The sequence below is a fragment of the Rhinolophus hipposideros genome, assembly GCF_964194185.1.
Source record: "Rhinolophus hipposideros genome assembly, chromosome: 4".
NCBI classification, from domain to species: domain Eukaryota; kingdom Metazoa; phylum Chordata; class Mammalia; order Chiroptera; family Rhinolophidae; genus Rhinolophus; species Rhinolophus hipposideros.
In genome coordinates this window covers 9,384,123-9,406,019 of record NC_138050.1, presented here as the reverse complement: position 1 = coordinate 9,406,019, position 21,897 = coordinate 9,384,123, and the positions used below count along the sequence as shown (strand labels likewise).

The 21,897-nt window shown below is 37.9% G+C and overlaps 1 protein-coding gene across 3 annotated transcripts in view; it reads right to left on the bottom strand.

Annotated features, from left to right (window-relative positions):
* Positions 1 to 21,897, bottom strand: part of MIPEP (mitochondrial intermediate peptidase) — a 198,527-nt gene that overhangs the window by 126,770 nt on the left and 49,860 nt on the right. For all 3 annotated transcript variants that reach the window (XM_081045712.1, XM_081045714.1, XM_081045713.1), the window contains exons 11-14: positions 7,241 to 7,394; positions 5,495 to 5,572; positions 3,222 to 3,426; positions 1,912 to 2,021 (exon numbers count right to left, since the gene is read on the bottom strand). In XM_081045712.1, coding sequence (XP_080901838.1) covers positions 1,912 to 2,021; positions 3,222 to 3,426; positions 5,495 to 5,572; positions 7,241 to 7,394 — 547 coding nt within the window. The remainder of the gene's footprint in view (positions 1 to 1,911; positions 2,022 to 3,221; positions 3,427 to 5,494; positions 5,573 to 7,240; positions 7,395 to 21,897) is intronic.

Here is a 21,897-nt window from a genome sequence, read left to right as displayed (position 1 = left end):
AGAGAAAATGGGCTGGGGAAGAGTTGTATGACAGCCAGTGGCCAGAAGGAGTAAATACAACTCCCAAGAGGAAGTGTGACAGCAAAGTCCAGTATAAACAGTGCAGAGAAAAATCACTCCAGTCACAGAAGGTGGTCTAGCAAATGAGCTACAATTAAAAGGTGTGTGAAGAATGCAGAGACTGGGAGCCAATTCTAGGAACAAGAACATTCCAGTGTCTTTTCTCTGTCTCTCCCTCCCTTCCTCTTTCTACTCTTGCCACACCCAGCATCTCACCAATGCCTCTCCCTTCTGGCTAGAATTACCTTGTCCTTGGCTCTGCCCTAGTTCCCTGAAGATTTAAGCCCACACTGAGTGCTGGGATGTTTTCTCACTGATTTTTTATCTGTTTCTCGGATGCTGAGAACAATGCCTGGTACATAATAAAAACTCAACAAGTACTTCCTGACTGAAAGACCTATATACATGTATGTCCTTAGTGTTTCCTCAATAAATACTTTTTATGAGATGGATGAGGGCTGCTAAAAGCTGACTGACAAACTGCCCCCTTGACGTATTTTTTCAAGCGCTAGTTCCCCAACACTTCCGAGATGAAGCTTCTTCCGATGTCCTCGGCAGTTAGCTGGTCTCTCTCATGGTCCCATGCACTGTGCGTGTGGCTCTGCCCCAACACACCTCATGCTCTGCTCCCCCCAAGGACAGGGAGGGGAGCAAGCACAAAAGGAGGAATTTAATTAGGTCTTCCTAATCACCCCCAAATCCCCAACTGTGTGCAGTCATGGATGAAACATGCTATTATTTCAGAGTTATATGTTATTGGCTGAGTCGACAAAATTTCCAGAGCAATTCTTTGCAAGTTAACAGACAGGTAGCTAACTGGATCATAAATATTTCAATTTTATCATCCAATACCTAATAGATGAAGACTGACTCAGATTAGTTATCCAGAAATCCATCCATTATTCTATAGTTGACAACAATGGTTAGAAAAAAACCAATTCAAAAAAAAGAAATGACCAAAACAGGTTATGCATCTGGGGACATAATCAGAAGAGTCACAAATAAAGGGGTTGGGTCATTCTTTTTCTGATTCCATTCATTCCTTTAATTACGGTAGACATGATTCTAAAGGCTGAAGATGCAAAGATGAATATAATTTTACACCCGCCCTCAGGAAGGAAGTCAGAGAGGGAAAAACACTAGCTAATGTAATATTATATAATCCAAGTTCTGAGAGAAGGGAAGGAAGATATTTTTTGAAGTATACGTGAACAGTAAATTGTATAATGTTGATAGTTACCTTAACTTACTATAAGGTATCTCATTTTAATCCTAGTTTACAGAATTTTAAAACCTTTAAAATTACAAAGCACTATTTAAATCGAAACTTTGATATTAAGGAATTTTCAGAACTATCATCATATAGACCCTAAGCATATTGAGAAAATACGGCAATGTGGTTCAGTTTTACGAAACACCATAAAAATTCAGACCAAGAGAAAAAATATTCAGAATCATGAAGGAAGAGGAAAGAGGAATGGCTTTTTTGAAGCAAGATAGCCCTGAAGTCCTCTTTTACTAAAGAGCTAGTTTTCATCGCTGGAAAACAGGAATAAAGTGCCTTCCTCAGGGGATGTCCATGAGGGCTAAACAGGATATTATTTGGCATATAATTAAGGGCAGTATTTGTCAACACGTGACTATATGCTATGACTATGATTCTGTAGACTAGCCCCCTACTCAGCCACCCCCAACAAGAGAGGGAATCAGAAGAAAAACCGGTAGGAGGTTTCTGGTACTGAGAGAGGGTGACAGGTCTGAAAAAAGCACCAAGTTCAACATGACCCAGCAGGTCATAAATGCCGACAACCACAACTCAAAGGATTGTATTACAATATTAGTTTTGCCTACCTGCCCCGTTTGATAATGTCTGGCAAACTGGTTAACCACACGATAATCATTTGCAAAGTACTCCATCAGAATAGAAGGAACCTCAGCAAAATCAGTGGGGCACCTGGTCCCTAAAATTGGGGGAAAAGAAAAAAAGTTGGCACCAATCAAAGCAACATATTTAACTTACTTTTTTATGCACTTTTAAAATTTTTACTTGTACTTCTGATGAACTACGATAAGCTTTAATTCATTAAATCAGTATTTTATTTCTACAAAATTATTGCACATATTTGCAGAAAAGTTTATTATAATCCTATATATTTTCCTATATATCAAAAGTAAAACAAAATATTTGCACAGCTGAATAAAACACCTTGTAAAGCAGTGGTTCACACCTTCTACAAACAAGCCTGTCTTTAGCTATGCTGGACTGTACATGAAACACAAATTAAAACATTCTGACATTTAATACAGCATTTGTACTTATTTCACCGCACTCCACCACCAAATGCTTTTATCCTTCATTTGTTTTAAAAGTACTTTCTTTTATCCATTGATTGCATCTTATAACAAATTCAGTCCTCACGTGCAGAAAAGCAGTATTTCAAACTCAAAATTACTTAAAGCAACGAATCGTATAAGAAATTTTTACTTTCATTTTATGATTCTGTTTAGCCCATCTTTTCAAATATCTTCTCCTCCACCCAAATACTGTATGCATAAAGTTAATTAATAAATACTGAATGCAGACAATTTACCAGGTAGTCTAAAGCTGACCACACCTGATAGTGAGCTTAGGACTTAGACATGAGACAACTAAGAGCAAAGCCTATAGTATCACCAAATATGGCCATAGAACATAATGAAAACTATAATTTTATATAGAGGAAAGAATGAGAAAAATAAAAAATACCTTATCACATTTTTCCAACATGCTTTAATATGTTTTCTAACTGATTTTGGATAGGCAACATTCACTTACTAACTCTGTGCTAAGTACTAGGGAGATATTCATTCACATACACCTATAGCCACATACTTAAATTCCATATAAAACATATAAAATGTAAACTGGTACAAACCCCAAAGACAGACAACTGAGACTCACTCCTCAGTGAGAACTGTTAGCAAGGAAGGAAACAAAATAAGAGGATTGGGCTGCACTATAATTGGGAGGATGAGATGAGGCCATCTGCAATAAATGACCACAGGACAATATCAAATGATCCCAGACTTTCTAAATAAAAAGCTTTTTTTTCCAATTTAAAATAAAATACAAGTCTTTAAAGAATTGCATTAAATATAAACGTCCCCTGTTCAGGACTCACCAGTGACATGTTGGTAACGAGTACGTCCCAGCATAGAATGCATTGCATGTCCCATTTCATGGAAAAGATTTTCCATCATTCCAGGAGTTAATAAAGTTGGTAAATTCCTTGAGGAATGGGGAAGGTTCAGCATAAGAACTACGACTGGGAGTTGATAGTTTCCATCTTCTTTTAACCTGCCTCCACGGATTGTAAAATGGCAATCCTTTGAGAATCAGAAAACACAACAGAAGAAAGTCTTAGGTAACTGAAAGGGTAAAATCGTCTTAATCAACATAAACTTATACCAAAATGTATGAGTTCAAATTTTAACTTAACTGTATTCTTATTCTATTTATTTTTTTATAGACATAAATTTTTCCCAACTTTTTATTTTGCCAATATTTTATTTTTTAAAAATACCAGTCATCCATTGAGCTTATGTTGATTAATTCATTCATTCACTTCAAAAATACATATTGACCTGCTGTGGTAGAAACAGCATCATTACGGAGCTTAGATCCATGCCCTCGTGATGTTCACCAGCAAATGGAAGAGACAGACATAGAGCTGCTAAGGGAAGGGACCCTAATATTGACTGAACCCCTTCAATGCACTAGAAAACACTTTCCACACCAATTGTCTTTATCACTTGAAAGTGCTGAGATCTAAACTCTCATAAAGCAAGGGATCTGAAGTAACTCTTCTGTACCAGGCTGCGATTCACTTATACTTTATCACTTATTCTTCACAATAACCCTGTGAGGCAGGAATCTCACCTTTCAGATAAGAAAACTGAAACGCGTCTTGGAAATGTGAAGTCACACACCCAACGACACAGAGGTAGGATTGCTGCATCTCGGATCAGAACCCAGGTGGACCCCTAGGAGCCAAAGCTCCGAATCACTGGCCTGGACTCGTCATCAGCCATTCAAGCAAAGAGGAAGAGGAACCCAGGACTCAGTGATCGATGACTAGACTCCGGTCCCACCTTCATCAGCTACCAGCCAGCCCATCTGGGAAACTGGTTTGCCTCTATGAGCTTCCTCTCTACCTTGTCCAATCCCAGAGCAGTTGCCCAGAATTCACAAGCTCATGTCTGTTAAAATGCTTTGAAGTTGTGAATCACTATTCACATATGGGGTACCATTATTTCTGTTATAATTTATAACCTGAGCTCTTCACATTTCCCATCAAATTGCCTGAAACTGTTGAAGATGGTTGACCTGCCAGTACACAGCTAACGTAAAGGAATGAACCTCACATATCTCACAGAAGAAGTGAATTGGCGGTTGAGAAGGTTTCCATATAGACATACAGTAGTCCTCCCCTTACTTCCAGTTTCACTTTCCCTGGTTTCAGATATCTGTGGTCAACCATGGTCTGAAAATGTTACATGGAAAATTACAAAAATACACAATTCATAAGCTTTAAACTGCACGCTGTTCTGAGTAACACAATGAAAATGCACACTGTCTCGCTCTGTCTCTCCCAGGACGTGAATCATCCCTTTGTTCAGCGTCTCCATGCTGTATATGCCACCTGCCCATTAGTCACTTAGTAGCCACCTCAGTTATCAGATCCATTATCAGACAGAGAGAGACAGACCACATGCACTTAAGTTTTATGACGGTATACTGTTATAATTGTTTCTATTTTTATTAGTTGTTGTTAATCTCTTACAATGAATTAACCTTTATCATAGATATGTATGTATACGACAAAACATAGCATATATAGGGTTTGGTACTATCTCTGGTTTCAGGCATCCACTGGGTTCTTGGAACGTATCCCCTGCAGATAAGGGGGGAACTGCTATACCTTCTGTAATTTTAAATTAGGTTCATTATCAAGTATGGAAAGCAGTTAAGAGCTGAGGCTCTAGTCAGAATGTCTGGGTTCAAACACCTCTACCAAACACAGCATTTCTAGCTGTGTGACTTTGGACAAGGAACTTAACTTTTCTGGCCTCAGTTTCCTCAGAATGTTGGTGTCTAGTTCAAAACATTGAGGTGAACATTCAAAGATGTGATGTGACATTGAAGGAATCATAAAATGTCAGCTATCATTATAACCATGACCCAGATAAAAGTGACATATACAGACTTATGTAATGATTTTTATAACATTTATTATTTTTAAATTCTACCCTAATTTCAAATTTATATATTTATTAACTATCAATAATGCCTTTTAACTATTGGGGAACTACAAACATGAGATATAAAGTTCACACTAATATAAATTAACTGACGATCATTTCTAGAGAGACCAGATTGGAAATAAAGCATCACCTGATATGGTTTGTCTGCTCGCTGAAAAAAGTCACAATAAATGTACCCCAACAATCCTTCAGATTCATGAACCACAGCCTGGAAAAAAAAATGTTTTTTTAATTTAGTGGTGACTGAGGCCATCAGAAACTCTACAAGTGCAAAAACATCCCTAACACAAGAATCTATATATAAATCATGCACAGCCACCATTATAGACATTTTATTGCTTTCCACATCCCACATTATCTGGAAATACCTTCTATTTCCCCCTCATCTCTCAATGCTTTGATTTGGGAAATCTGTCCAGAGGAAACCGCCTTCATTGGGACCCTCCCCCACCACTCCCCATTCCCTACAACACCTCTACCAAACACAGCTCTTCAGACTTCACAAACCACCAAAAGGAGCTGGGAATAAGTGCTGGCTGGACACCGTAGCAGCAAAATTATTTCTCCTTCAAATATTAGAATGTAACGATATATGTCCATACAAACTACAACCCTCAAACAGAGAACAAACAAAACGTAGCTTCTGACGTCTATTGAAGATCAGTAATATTCTTATTAATGCCCTTCTCCAAAACTGGGCCTATGAAAGAGGCCTGGCATGGAGGAGAGAGCTCAAGCACTCGTCTCCATCTTGCCTTCTTTCTCTTATCACAACTCGAGGATTCTGCCAAAGAGAACCTCAATTGTATGCTTTAAAACGTCCTGCAAGCGTATATTCATTAATTCAACAAGCATCTATTTAGCACCTACTTGGTGCCAGGAACTGTTCAAGGCATTTGGCATACAGCAGTGAACCAAATGCACGCAGCGCTGCCGCAGTGGGGCTCACGTCCTGCTCTGGGGAAACTTCTCTGCACTCTGCCCTTCTGTGCCTGTTACCCGTGTTTCTTGTCATTATATCTCTGCATCTTATCAATCTCCATCATTTCTGAAGTACACTATTTACAAAGAGATAGCTATTTAGGTAATTAAGGATGGCGATGAAAGGTGCTGCCATTCTATCCTTTCAGTAACACAGCCAACGCTGATCCCATGCTTACGAAACATAGTCAAGAGATGGAGAGATTGTCTTTGTTTTTTGAAATACAGTGACAAGAGTCCAGTGTAGTAAACATATAAGCAAGATGTGAACACCATAACAACAATCTCTGTGAGAAACACATGGGTCAATCATTGTTCAGTCTTACCAGGAAAAAAATAAAAATATTCACACTGCAAATAAAGTAGGCCCTAATAGGAGACAGGTGGATTCTAGGCTTGAAATTATTATCAAAGAAATCAAATCAGAACACAGGATATAAATTAAAATCTGATGCAAATATAAGCTTCCACAAGATGGGAAGGTGCTGGAAGGAAAGAAACTGTGATCAATGCAATGGATTCTGGAATTAACGCAAAGGGATACTTAGCATGGCAGGAATATAAAAAGTAATGACAAATGCCCCTTTAACTACAATTTGTCAACAAATGAAGATCCAACCTAATAGCAAGTTCCTAAAAAAATTTTTTTTCAGAGAACTAACTTAGCTGTTATACGTTTACATTACTTTCAGGCATGAACTGGCTTTAGAGAACAATGTTTCTTTTATACAGTGTCCTAAATCAGAAGTGGTCATTTGGATTTTTCGTGAAGAAGGGAATAAGGTGAGACACACTCCATCAGGGAAAGGCTAACTCGAAGATGAAACTGCTATTAACGCAATTACAAAACCCAAGAGATAAAGTAACAAAACTTGACACGAAGTGAGATGCTCACCAGTTTTCGAACATCTTCACTCCACACCTCTCCTTTTTCAGGCTGCTCTGCGTATAATGAAATCCCGAACAGTTTGTTAAACAAAATATTCAGGCCTTCCATGCATGCTCCAAGGGAGAAAAATGGGCAATATAAACTGGGCTCAATGTTATACCTAAGAGAAAGAGAATAGGTTCAAAAGCATTTTTGTTTCATTCAATTTCCTAAGGTAAATTCAGATAGCTTTTCATTTAAAATTTAGGATAGCAGTAACTTAAAAAGGATTGAAACATAAAGGTGTATTTCTATCTTTTAAGGAAATTTCAGACTCAGTTTTCTTCAGAAGAAAAGCAGTCTAATTACTACTAGTAGTAAGAGTAATACTGGTAATTAAGGACAACATACCATTCCCTAATCTTCATTCTTCTCAAATCATTTAGTCTCTCACTAACTCTTAGTTGAGTTAGCTGACATTACACACATAAAATAAAAAAATAAATAAATTTTTATTTATACATGCTTATGTACAAAAGCTGACCAGTTTGAGCTATAAGGGTAAAACTCGCTTTATGAAATGTGCTATATTCTTTAAAAATTGTGACTTATATCACAAACATATTAAACAAATACAAATCCTGAGGCACACCAAGTGAACTTGACGTTCACATCTGGTAAAATATTTCAAATGGAAAAATCTCTGTAATATAAACAATTAGATCTTAATTTATCTGTTTTGTAGTCATATATCTTAAACGAAGGACAGCATACTGGCAAGGTTAATTATTCCTCATCCAAAAACAAGTTTTTTATGTCTTATTCCAACATAAACCAAAGCACATCCAGAAGAAGTGATGTAAATGTTCATTTATGAGTCAGTAAGGCAGGCCAAACTTTATAGCCACAGCCAGAAGGAATGACTCGAGAATAATAGTAGGTACTTATTCTATTTCCACTTACTGGGATTAACAGAACACACATATAAAATATATACAAATTTATGCTTATTACTAAATGGGCCCTTGGATTTAGTGTGTGAGCATACACTGCACCACAAGTGAGATTTTGGCTATAGAAATCCACAAACTGACCACTGAGTTTCTGATCAACTTTTCAGAAAAACAGAATCTCAGTGCTGAGAGAGACGGGAGTGGCCCAGTGCCGTCCCTCACTGATTCATTCACTCGTGCAGGCCATGAACACGCCAGCAAGATGCTGCAGGTGAGAAATGGGAAGAGTCTGTCTAAGGAGCTCCGTGAAGGAGCAGAGAAGTGAACTGACTACACGTCTCCTGAGCCTAGAACAGCGGGCACAGTAGGAGCTCAGTAGACACTGCTGAAGGAACAAGTGAAGGAGCACTGCCCAGAGGGACAGCAAGAGAGCACGATGACTTTACTTGTCGGAGTAGAAACAGGGAGGGGGTCCCAGAAAGAAATTAAGAAGCAGGAGTTTGCTGGGTGGGATGGGAATGAGGGATGAGTGAAGAGAGAAGAAAGAAGGACATTCCAGGGAGAAGCAGCAGTGTGATGAGAGTAAGAAGGCATAAAATAGCCTGGTAACTTCTAGTAACCAGGTGGTTAAATAGGAGCTTTCATGATGCCGGGGATAAATGGGAAAAGGGACGGAGAGAAGCCTGGACACAAGTGGTGAGGTCCAGACAATTGAAGACCTGTGACACCAACCTAAGGAAGTGGGATTTTATATTACAGACCCATGTTCTCTCAGGTTTGGGATTATGTACCCCTAGCAATAAAATAATTTTTGAGTATTCAACCTTAATATATGTATAAATTATATGCATGTGCTCTTGTTCTACATTTCAAAACAAGAAACATTTTTATGAAGTGAGATCAAGGGAAATAAATCTAAACAGAATTTCTAATAATTTTATGTACACATCCTCAGTGGGTTAGTTACAGATCAGGAGACGTGGACAGTCACTTCTGTAGTCAAGAGAGAACAATCTGATGCTTTCCTGGATGCTGCGAGGTTGACAACGTGGAGCGCGGGATGCGGGAGTGGCAGGATAGCGTGGTAAACTAAGCATCTGAACGAGGGCAACAGCAGTGGGGTCAAGGATGAGGAGGCAGATTTGAATTTTTCTTTTAGGTGAAAATGTTTCAGGACTGTGTTAAGTGACTGGATTTGGACGGTGAGTGAGAAAGAACGGTCTAGAAGCAGGTTTCTGGCATGATCAAATGGGTAGACAGAATCGCAGAGGCATTTCAGCATAGCAGTGAACACAAAAAAAAGGAAAAAAGGAGGAAGGGTGTGTTTGTGGGAGAAGAAAGAAGGGTGTGGTGCAATTATGGGATTAGGATGGAGGTCTCACAAAAAATAAATTCAGCCTGGAGACACTGATTTTGAGGTGCCCACAGGATGTCAGGCACTGAGGACATTGAGTCTGAAGAAACTGTCGTTCGCGTGTGAGCTAAAGCTGTGGAAGGAGATGGTCCTCAGGGAAGGGTGACGTGGGGTGAGAGGAGGACCCTCAAACTCCCAAGATGAAGGGTGGAAAGGAAGACAGAAGAAAGGTTAGAGCTGTTAGAGAATCAAAAGAAAGGGATATCATGGAAATAGGAGAGAAAATACGGTGTAAAAAGGAAATACTCAACATTTCTGGTTTCTGGTTTGGCATGGAAGAAGCCTGTGAGGCATACTCCATCCTAACAAGTGAAAAGCGGGACAAACTGCAAATCAGTGACTCTTTGTATATCCCACAGAGAATGGAGGTCACAGAACAAATCACTGTCTCTAAAACTAGAAAGGCAGGCACGTGGATACAGATAATCACAACACACACGATTCTCCAATGTGGACAGTTTGAGAGTTAAAAACTCCCGGAGACCCAGTGTAAGGGGGGAGCCCCACACCTTTATGAGTTTTACCTCAAGGAGCCGTACCAGGTTCTCACAGGTAAGATCAAGAAAAATTCCTCCCCCGTTTCCAGCAGGGGGAAGGAAAAAGCGGCCATTACGAAATACAACAGAACGTCCTGTTATTCCTTTTTATTTTTATTATTAAATTTATTGGGGTGACATTGGCTAGTAAAATTACATAGATTTCAGGTGTACAATTCTGTATTACATCATCTATAAATCCCATTGTGTGTTCACCACCCAGAGTCAGTTCTCCTTTCATCACCATATATTTGACCTCCTTTACCCTCTTTTACCTCCCCTTCTCCCTCTTAGGCCTCTCCCCTAACCACTAGGCCTGCTCTCAAAAGAGACTATCTTAGCAGAGCCTAACCTACCTGGGGGAAGGAAAATATCTAAATGCAGACCCCTTTAGCCTTCCTGTCTTGTCAAAGCAGGGGAGGGAAACTGAAAAGCACTTGTGAGTCACAGCCAAGGGCACAGACTCACTAACAGACTGAGAACTAATGACAGGACTTTAGAATGCATCCCTTCCCCATGTCAACACCACATCAATATGGCTCCTGCAAAATAACAGGGGGATACAACTGAAAGAACTGCTCAGCTGAGACCATATTTAAGTCTCCAGAGAAACCCAAAGACAACAGAGAAAAGGAAAGTTTGGCTTCCAATAACACAGCTACTGCAAAAAGTAAACACAGCCTAACCCCCAGCCAGATGAACACAGAACCTCACACTAAAGCCCTATTTATTTATCTCAGTTCCCTTTACCTAGTACATCATGTCCAACTTTCAACAAGGAATTTCAAGTCACGCTAAAAGACAAAAACACAGTTTAAAAAGACAGAACAAACATCAAACCGGATTCGGATATGTCACAGATATTAGAATTATCAGATTGAGAACTTAAAACAACTATGATTAACGTGCCACAGTCTCAAAAGGAATAATAAAAAATACTCAAGAATACATGGTAATATAAGCAAAGAGATGGAAACTGTAAAAAAAGAATCAAAAGGAAATGCTAGAAATCAAAAAACATTGTAACAGAAATAAAGAGTGCCTTTGATGGGCCCATCAACAGACTAGATACAGCCAAGGAAACCATCAGTGAGCTTGAAGAATGCTAACAGAAAACTTCCAAAATTGAAATGCAAAGAGAAATCAGAATTAAAAACACAGAAGAAAACACCCAAAGAATTGTGGGACAAATACAAACGGTATAATGTACACATAATGGGAATACCAGAAGGAGAAGAAAAAGAGAAAGAAACAGAAAAAATATTTTAAGTAATAGTGGCTGAAAGCTTTCCAAATTAAAGACAAACACCAAACCACAGATCCAGGAAGGTCAAAGAACACCAAGCAGGAAAACACATACATACACACACACACACACACACACACACACACACACACACACACACACTCTTAGGCATATCATATTTAAGCTGCAGAAATGAAAAACAAAGAAATCTTCAAAGAAGCCAGAGGGAAAAATATCACCTTACCTATAGAGGAGAAAGGATAAGAATTACATCAGACTTTTCTTCAGAAACCATGCAAGCAAGAAGAGTGTGAAGTGAAATACTTAAAGTGTTGAAATTAAAAACCACAAACCTAGAATTCTGTATCCAACAAAATTATCCTTCAAAAGTGGAGAAATACTTTCTCAGACCAAAAAAAAAAAAAAAAAACTGAGGAAATTTCTCACTAGTAGACCTGACTTGCAAGGAATATTGAAAGAAGTTCTTCAGGAAGAAGGAAAATGATCTAAGTCAGAAACCTGGATCTATATAAAGAAAGGAAGAGTGTTAAAAAAGGAATAAATGAAGATATAACTTTTTTTCCTTATTTTTAAATAATTAACAGATAATAGCTTGTTCAAAATAATAACAATGTATTAGGTGATTATATCTTACAGATAAGTGAAACACATAATAAAATGTTATGAGACTGAAAAGAAGACTGGGTAATTGCACTAACCATGAAGCAGTATACGACAGTAAACTTATATGAAAGTAAACTTAGATTATTTGTAAGTATATATTGCAAACTTTAGGGAAACTACTTTAAAAAGTTTTAAAAAAAGAGATAAAAAACTGGAATCATATACAATACTCAATTAAAATAACAAAAAGCAGAAAAAGAGTAGGAGACAAAAAAGAGAATAAGAACAATGAATAGAAAACAGTAACAAATATGGTAGATATTATCCAATTATATCACTAATCACTTTAAACATTAATAGTCTAAATATAACAATTAAAATACAGAGAACGTCAGAGTAGATTAAGAAAACAAGACTCAACAATATGCTGTCTTCAAGAAACTCATTTTAAATATAAACATATAGATTAAAAGTAAAGGGATGAAGAAGGACATACCATGCTGACACTAATCAAAAGAAACTTGGAGTAGCTTCATTAATTTCAGTTAAAGCCGACTTCAGAGCAAGGAAGGTACCAAGGAAAGGGGTGAAGAGGGGCATCACATAATGACAAAGGGGTCAATTCTCCAAGACCAACAATCTTTAATGTTCATGCACCTAACAGCAGAGTGTCAAAATACATAAGGCAAAAATTGATAGAACTGCAAGGAAAAATACAGAGGGTGCCAAAAAATGTATGCATACTTTAAGAAAAGAAAAAAACTATTAAAATTGTAATACTCAATATATACTGATAACAAAAGATGAATACAAGTCACATTTGACTTCTGCAATTACAAGAGGTGCTCAAGGTGGTTCCCATCAGCGTCCAGACACTTCTGATTACAGCAAACTACTGCTTGAGTATAGATAACATCTCTTAAAATGTGTATCCATCTTTTTGGCACCCTCAGTGGATGAATCCACTGTTATAGTTGGAGGCTTCCACATCTGTCCATCAGAAATGGACACATCCAGCAAGCAGAAAATGAGGGAGGACCCCGTTGAACTCCACAGCACCACCAATCAACTGGCTCTAATGGACATCCACAGATTGCGTCATCCAGCAACATTGGCATCCGCCTTGTCATATCTCATGGAATATTCACTAAGACAGGCCACACTCTAGAACATAAAACACACCTTAACAAATGTCAAGGAATAGAGAGCATACAATGTATGCTCTCTGACCAAAATGGGATTCATCTACATATCAATTACAGAAAGATAGCTGGAAAATCCCACCATATTTAGTTAGTAAGCAACACATTCTGAAATAACACATGGGTAAAAAGTCTCAAAGGAAATTTTAAGATATTTTGAATAAAATAAAAACATAACTTCTCCAAATTGTGGGATGAAGGGTAAACGGTGTTTAGAGAGACATTTATAATAATTAATTCAATAGATTAGAAAAGAAGAAAGATCTAAAGTCAATAAGCTCTAGCTTAGAAAGCTAGAAAAAGAACAAATTAAATCCAAAATAATGAGAGTAAAAACAATGTTTTATAGAGCGGTCGTCAACAAAACTGAACACAGGAAACTAACAAAGAAAATCAATGAAGCCAAAAGCTGGTTCTTTGAAAATGTCAAGAAAATCTATAAACCTCTAGCCAAGTTAACGAAACAAGAAAGAGCTAGAAGACAAATTACTAATATCAGAAATGAAAGAGGGGTGTCACTACTGATGCTACGGACATTAAAAGAAAAATAAAAGAATATTATGACAACTCTACTCGTATGCTCACAGATTTAATAACCTAGATGAAATGTATCAGTTCCTACAAAGACACACTCCACCATCTCACAGAGGAAGAAAAGGATAATCTGAATAGAACTATATCGATTGAAGAAGTTGAACCAATAATTAATAACCTTTCAAAACAGAAAGCACCAGGCCCAGATGGTTCCTATTATTCAAAGCTTGGTCAGAAGTCTCTTTGTGTTTGACTTTTAGGACAGTTGATATTCAAAAGTGAACAAGACACATTTTCTTGGGGGTGAGAAAAGAGACGTAATCAAGAACGCCCAGGTTACGATGCCTGTGCAGTGCAGTCACCCAGAGCAATCCCGGCAACAACGTGGGCTTCAGAACGTGGAACCAAGATCATCTAAGGAAAAGAAGTAACCACAGGAGTCCAGAGGAACTGGTTAGGTCCAGAGAGCCAGATAGACTAGAGGAGCCGAGTTCCAGAAAGAGCTTCTGAGCAGCAGAGGCAAACCGGAAGAACTTAGAAGCAAAGGGCTGTGGGCAGCAGTGTCACCATAATCTCCTGCAGAAGCAGCTTCTCGCTCTGCCCAGCGCACCTGAGGGCTCTTCCTGGACGTGACTTCGGGTAGGAAGAAAGTGCCTTTTTCTAGGATGTGGGATAGCTTTACTGTGGTGGTGATGTGTATTCTTGAATTGATAGAATGGGGAAAAGAGTTTCTACACCTAGAAAGATGAGAGTCCTAATGACGAGCACCAGGTTGAAACGGGAAGGCTCAAGTCTGAAACATGACTCTACCACTTACTACATGATCCTGAGCAAATTATTCCCTTCACTATGCTTCAGTGTGTCATCTAAGAACATAGGGATATTGTTGCAAGGTTCAATGAGGTAATAAAGTTCTTAGAAGAGAGCAAATAGTGAGTACTCAAAATGTATTAGTGATGCTGATAGAGGAAGGAAAAGAGGTAGAGAAGAAGGAGGAGCTCAGTGGCACCATCTGCACATTGTCCATTGATTACAGGACCCCATCTTCCTCATGGGAAACCCTTTCTAGGTGGTTTGTACAGCACTGACCACTTATATAACCCCACCCCAGTTGCAGCCACATGGATACAACCTTAGCCTGGCCAATCTGAAGAGTCCGATACCCCTGACAGCAAGTGTTTCTAAACTCTACCCCCAGATATCTCAGTTATGTGAGTCAATCAAGGGATCCTCAATAAGATTTTCTGTACATTTTTCATCAGAAATTTTAGAGGCTAGAAACAGAGGGCCTATATAATCAAAGTGCTATAAGAAAAAAAAAAAACTATCAACCAAGAATCCCATATCTGACAAAAATGCCCTTTAAAAATGAGGGAGAAATCAAGATATTGCCAAATAAACAAAAGCTGAGGGAGCTTAGACCAGCCCTGCAAGAAATGCCTAAGGGAGTCCTGCAAGGTGAACTGAAAAAACACTAAACTGGCACTCAAAACTGTATGTAGAAATAAAGATCTCCATAAAGGTAAATCCATGGGCAATTACTAAAGCTTGTATTATTGTAACAATGGTTTGTAACTATACTTTTTATTTTCTACATGATTGAAGAGAGTAACATATTTAAAGAAAAAAAAACAATTATTAATGAAAAACCTCATATTACTATAACTTTGGTTTGTAAGCCCAAATCTTATTTTCCAGATAATTTAGGAAACTAATGCAGTTGCAAAATTAGTAGCTTGTTTTGAGGTACACAATGTACAAAGATGTAATTTTGTGACATCGACAACTGAAAGGAGTGGGGATAGAGCTGTACAGGAGCAGAGTGCTTGTATGTTATTGAACTTAAGCTGCTATGAATTAAAATTAGAATGTTATAATTTCAGGATGGTGAATGTAATCCCTGTGGCAACCACAAAGAAAATAGCTACAGAACATACACAGAAGGAAATTAAGAAGAAATTTAAACATTTCACTACAAAAAAATTAACTGAACACAAAGAAGACAGGGTTGCAGGAAATGAGGAAATAAAACGCTATAAGCCACAGAGAACAAAAATAGCAGTCACAGAAGTAAGTTCCTCCTTATCAATAATCACGTTAAATGTAAAGATTAAACTCACCATTCAAAAGACAGAGATTGGCAGAAGAATAAAAACACATCATCCAACTATACACTGTCTATAAAAGACTCACCTGAGATCCAAAGATACAAGCAGGTTGAAAATAAAAGGGTGGAAAATATATTCTATGCAAATAGCAACCAAAAGAAAGCAGGAGTGGCTATACTAATATATGACAAAATCGACTTTAAATCAAGAAGAACATATGTTAATAAAAGGTTTAATACAGCAAACAAACATAATAAGAACGTTTACACAATGACAGGCTATCAAAATATATGAAGCAGACAGATATGAAGGGGTAAATAAAGAGTTATACCATAATAGTTGGAGCTTCAATACCCTACTCATAATCATGGATAAAACAACCACACAGAAGATAAATAAGGAAATAGAGGACATAAACAGCATAATCAACCAATTAGATCTAATAGCAACACTCCACCCAGCAATAGCATACACATTCTTCTCAAGTGCACATGGGATATTTTTCAGCATAGATTATATATGTTAAGCCACAAATTAAGTCTCAATAAATTTAAAAACATAGATATCATATAATGTTATCTTCTCAAGGTTGTAACAGGATGATGTTAGAAATCAATAACATGAAAAAAACTGGAAAATCACAATACTGTATAAATTATACAACACACTTGTAAACAAACAATGGATCAAAGAAGAAATCACAAGGGAAATTAGAAAATACTTAGAAATGAATGAAAATGAAAATATAACATACCAAAACTTATGGGATGTAGTGCAAGTGTTGCTAAGGAAGAATTTTATAGCCATAAATGCTTACATTAAAAATAAAATAGATAGGGATGGCGGGTTTGCTCAGTTGGGTAGAGCGCAGTGCTCTTCACAACAAGGTTGCCAGTTCTATCCCCATATGGGCCACTGTGAGCTGCACCCTCCACAACTAAACTGAAATAACTACTTGACTTTGAGCTGATGGGTCCTGGAAAACCACACTTAAAATAAATGAAAGTTAAAAAAAAAAAAAAAAAAAAAGGTGTCAAGTCAACAACCAAACTTTACAACTTAAGGAACAAGGAAAAAAATTAAACCCAAAGCGAGCAGATGGAAGGAAATAATGAAGATCTGAGCAGAGATAAATGAAATAGAGAACAGATAAACAATAAAGCAAATCAATGAAGCCAAAAATTGGTTCTTTGAAAAAATCAACACTGACAAACCTTTAGCTAGATGGACTACGAAAAGAGAGAAGATTCAAATTACTAAAATCAGAAATGAAAGTGGGGACACTACTGATTCTACAGAAATCAAAAAAAAAAAAATTTTGAGATTACTATGAACAATTGTATACCAAAAAAAATTGGATAACCTAGATGAAATGGACAAATTCCTAGAAACACAAAACTTACCAAGACTAAATCACAAAGAAATAGACAATGTGACTAGACCTATAAAGAGTAAGAAGATTGAATCATTAATCAAAAATCTACCAACATGATGGCTTCACTGAGGAATTCTACCAAATGTAAAGAAAAACTAATACTAATCCTTCTCAAACTTTTCTAAAAAATTGAAAAGGAGGGAACATTTCCTAACTCATTCTATGAGGGCATCATAACCTTGATACCAAAGCCAGACAAAGACACTGTAAGAAAACTGCAGACTACTAACCCTTATGAACATTGATGGAAAAAAACTCAATAAAATTCCTAGAAAACAGAATTCAACAGCACAATTAATTTCAACAAGAGTGCCAAAACTATTCCATGGGAAAGGACATTCTTTTCAAAGAATGATGCGGGGAAAACTGGATATCCACATACGAAAGAATGAAGTTGGACTCTTACCTAATACCATATACAAAAACTAACTCAAAACGGACTCAAGACCTAAATGTAAAACCTGAAACAATAAAACTCTTAGAAGAATATACAGAACAAAAGCTTCACGGTGTTGGATTTGAGAGTAATTTCTAGGATATGACACCAAAGGCACAGGCAACAAAAGAAAAAAAATAGGACCTCATGAAAATTTAAAAATTTTGTACACTAAGAGACACTATCCATAGAGTAAAAAGGCAACTCATAGAATGTGAAAAAAATATTTGCAAATCATGTATCTGATAAGGAATTAATATCCAGAATATGTAGAGAACTACTAAACCTCAACAACAACAACAAAGACAAACAACCCAATTCAAAAATGGGCAAAGGACTTGAATAAACATTTCTCCAAAGATATAAGGAATGGCCAATTAGGACATGAAAAAAAAAAAAACGCTCAATATCACTAATCATTAGGGAAATGCAAATCAAAACTACAATGAGATAACATACCATTAGGATGCCTACTGTCAAAAACACAGAAAACAAGTGTTAGTGAGGATGTGGAGACATTGGAACCCTTGTGCACTATTGGTAGGCATGTAAAAAGGTGAGGCTACCATAGAAAACTGTATGGTGGCTCCTCAAAAAAATAAAAATAGAACTACCTTATGATCTAGCAATTCCACTTCTGGGTATACGCCCAAAAGAGTTCAAAGGGGGGTCTCAAAGAGATATTTATACACCCATAATCAAAGTAGCGATATTCACAACAGCTAAAACAGAAGCAACCCAAGTGTACATCTACCATCGACTAAATAAGCAAAACGTAGACACACACACACACACACACACACACACACACACACACTGAAATAATATTCAGCCTTAAAAAGGAAGGAATTCTGGAATATGCTACAACATGGATGAACCTTGAGGACATTATGCTAAGTGAAATAAGCCAGTCCTCAAAAGACAAATACTACATAATTCCACTCGCATGAGGTATCGAGAGTAGTCAAAATCATAAAAACAAAAAGTACAATGGTGGTTTCCAGGGGTAGGAGGGAGGGGAAAATAGAGTTAGTGTTTAATAGGTATAGAGTCCAGATTTACCAGATGAAAAGAGTTGGAGGATGGCTGGTGGCGATAGCAGCACAACCATGTGAAAGGATTTAATACCACTGAACGGTACAGGTAAAAATGATTAACATGGTAAATTTTGTTATGTCTATTTCCGCTCAGTAAAATGAACCTTTATATCTTAAACTTAAACCCTCTTAGATTATAATAGACATGTAACTTATTTGACTATTTTTATAGACAAGAAACATAGTAAAGCCAACATAGCCTATCTATAATCTAAAAATATTTATTGACTCACCTAAGGCCCATGACACCCATATGTGGTAAACAGGCAAAATCCAGGGAGACAATTTAGCTTGGAGGAAACAAAATGTAAGTATAGAACATAAGCTTATATAAGACTTGCTTAGGGCTTTATAATTTGCAAAGCATTTTCACATCAAGAATCTTTCATGTTCCTTACATAATTCTGTGAAAAAAGTGGAACAAGGATTAATTTTATTTGAGGAAACAGAGGCTCAAAGAGGTTTGATACAGTGCAGTCAAGGAGAAAGAGCCCTGTGTTTGAAGTGAAAATCCTGGCTCTCTCTTACTGCTTCGGTGCTTTGAACAGGTTACTTGGCCTGCTGGGGCCTCAATTTCCTCACCAGGAAAATGGGGATCATACTTCCCAGGCTCCATTCATGATCAGATAAATGCATACAAAGAATCTGGCATGGTGCCTGGAGAAAAGCGGGCACTCCATAAATTATAGCGACACTCTGGCAAGAAGCGTGAGTCCACACAGTAAACATTCCAGATCATCTACTATGTGTCTGATCACTCCTCCATGTAGAAAGAGTAAGATGTAACCCTAAAGAATGGGTAACCCAAAGATAAGGGGCATAAGACGCAACCCTAAAGAATAGGTAATCCAAGTGACAAGGGGTGTAAGACGTCACCATAAAGAATGGGTAACCCAAGTGATAAGGGCATAAGAGCAATGCCCAAAGGGGTTGGGAACAAAGGTGAGGCTGTGGTTAATTCCCCTGCCAGAAGGGACAGGATGAGAATGTAAGGATCAGGGAGAACTACAAAGAGGAGGAGCTATTTGAGGTGGGCTTTGAAAGATGAGTTCCCTGGAGAAGGCGGGAGGACATTCTAGAAGATTCTAGAAGAGCAGCAGCAAAGGCTCAGGGCATCAAAGCCAATATGGCATAAAAGCTCAATCAAACAAAGATCACCTTGTACCTTACTCAGCCACCTCAAAAGCAACAAAGAGATCACACACACCTGCGTGCCCCTCCACGCCCTCGGTGACCCTGAGAAGTAATGCCCTTCCCGAAGAACAGCCAGAATGGGAAAAGGTCCGGGGAGGCTGCAAGAGGTTCAAAAAGCTGGAAGGTATTGCCAGGCCCTGAGCCCTGGTCTGAGGCGCCCTGAGGCACACTCCTGCCTGAAGCACCAGTCAGGAGGCAGCAGCCAGCCCCACCCTGCGGGCCCCCTGCCTAGTACACTCAGCTTGTATCTACAACACGGTATGAAACAATACACAGGACATTTCAGCAGTCACAGGGCCCTGAGCTCCACTGCCAACGGCCACCCAACCACAGCTCAGGACGAAGCTGCTCCCCCTGCCCCCGCAGAGCTAAAGCACAGGGACGACCTTCACAGGCTGAGCTCCCCATGCAAAAGCCAGGTCTGCAGCTACAGCAGCAGACTCTCGAAAGGTTGCTGTGAATACCTGCCAGCAGCTCCTTTCTCCACAACTTTTTTATGTGCATAGATACTACATGTAAGAACTTTCCCTTCTGTCATCTAGAGAACCCAAAACAATAGAAAAGTACTACAGGCAACATGTAAACCTTAAAGTATATCAGAGCCACAGCCCAACATAAACAGAGTCACATTTAAGTGTATTTTGAGCATTTACTTTCATTGTTAACCCTTTCATTGCCTCAAACTCTTTTAAAGTTTTACAACAGTTTTACTACATATTTTTTGTAAATATGTTCTACTGATTTGAATCCACAAGAAGAATCTTTTGGGTACTCTTTCTCAGAAAGAAATAGGAAGAAAATTACTGTTATCCACCATCATTGCTAAATGAAGTTTAATAAATGCTCTGCTTTGTTCTGGTTAAAAATATGCTACAAAATTTCAAAGAACTAAATACATTATAATCAACATGGTAAAATGATATAAATTAGGTCTTTCTTATTAAGAACAACAGAATTTAGCAATATCTCAAAATCCTCGTCAGGAATACTAATTATTATTGAAATAAGTACAGAAACAGTCAATGAAAGATTTTCAAATGAAGAAGTCTTCATTTGTTGTAATTTGAGGGTTTTTTTTTTAAATCAATGTATCTCTGTATTTATGAAGCACACTTTATGAGTCAGATTTATATTTCAACCTCAGATGCACCTGGGATTAAGGTAAAGAAAGAACTTGGACACTACTTCCAAAAATCTTGGCATTGAACTTAGTGAAAATATAAAACACAATTAAGTAGTCAATGAATCCAGGTTGAAACTGCAGATAAACATAGGCTTCAGTCTCACCCCAGTGTATTCAATAAGTTAAAACACGTGTGAGAGAGAACATTTGCCCCAAATGGCAAATGCTTCCAGGCTCGACGCAGAATGCAGACAGCCTGCCAGAGGACATGTGTGGGCTCGGGAAAACGCAGACGTGAGAAAAGCAGTATATGACAACACTGTCAGAGAAACTATTTTTAACTTCATCAAAATAAAATGAGATAGAATGTTTCTGGCATCAGGAATAATTATCTAAGCATAACTCTAATGTGATGGCATTTTGAAATATTTAGTCTTGAAAGCCAAAGGGAGAGCTACTGTTTCGTCTGGTTAAATAAAGGCAGGGGAGCAATAAAGGAACTGAATGATGCTAGAAACCTGTTTACCTTTCAGGTAATTACATTGTCCTGAAAATAAAGAAAATCTGTTTTCTCTCCGGTTTGTAAGGAATCAGCCATTGCCAGTTGGGTTCTATGTGGACCTCTGCAAGAAAATGCTCTACCCAAACTTTCTGGGAATCAGGGAGTGACTTGCCTAATGGTGCAGATCAGCTACACAGTTCACTGAGAATTGTGATTAACATAAACCAGAACTAAAGTTAACAGAGTGCAATTTCATCATCATTCTAAAAAAGTAGGAAAG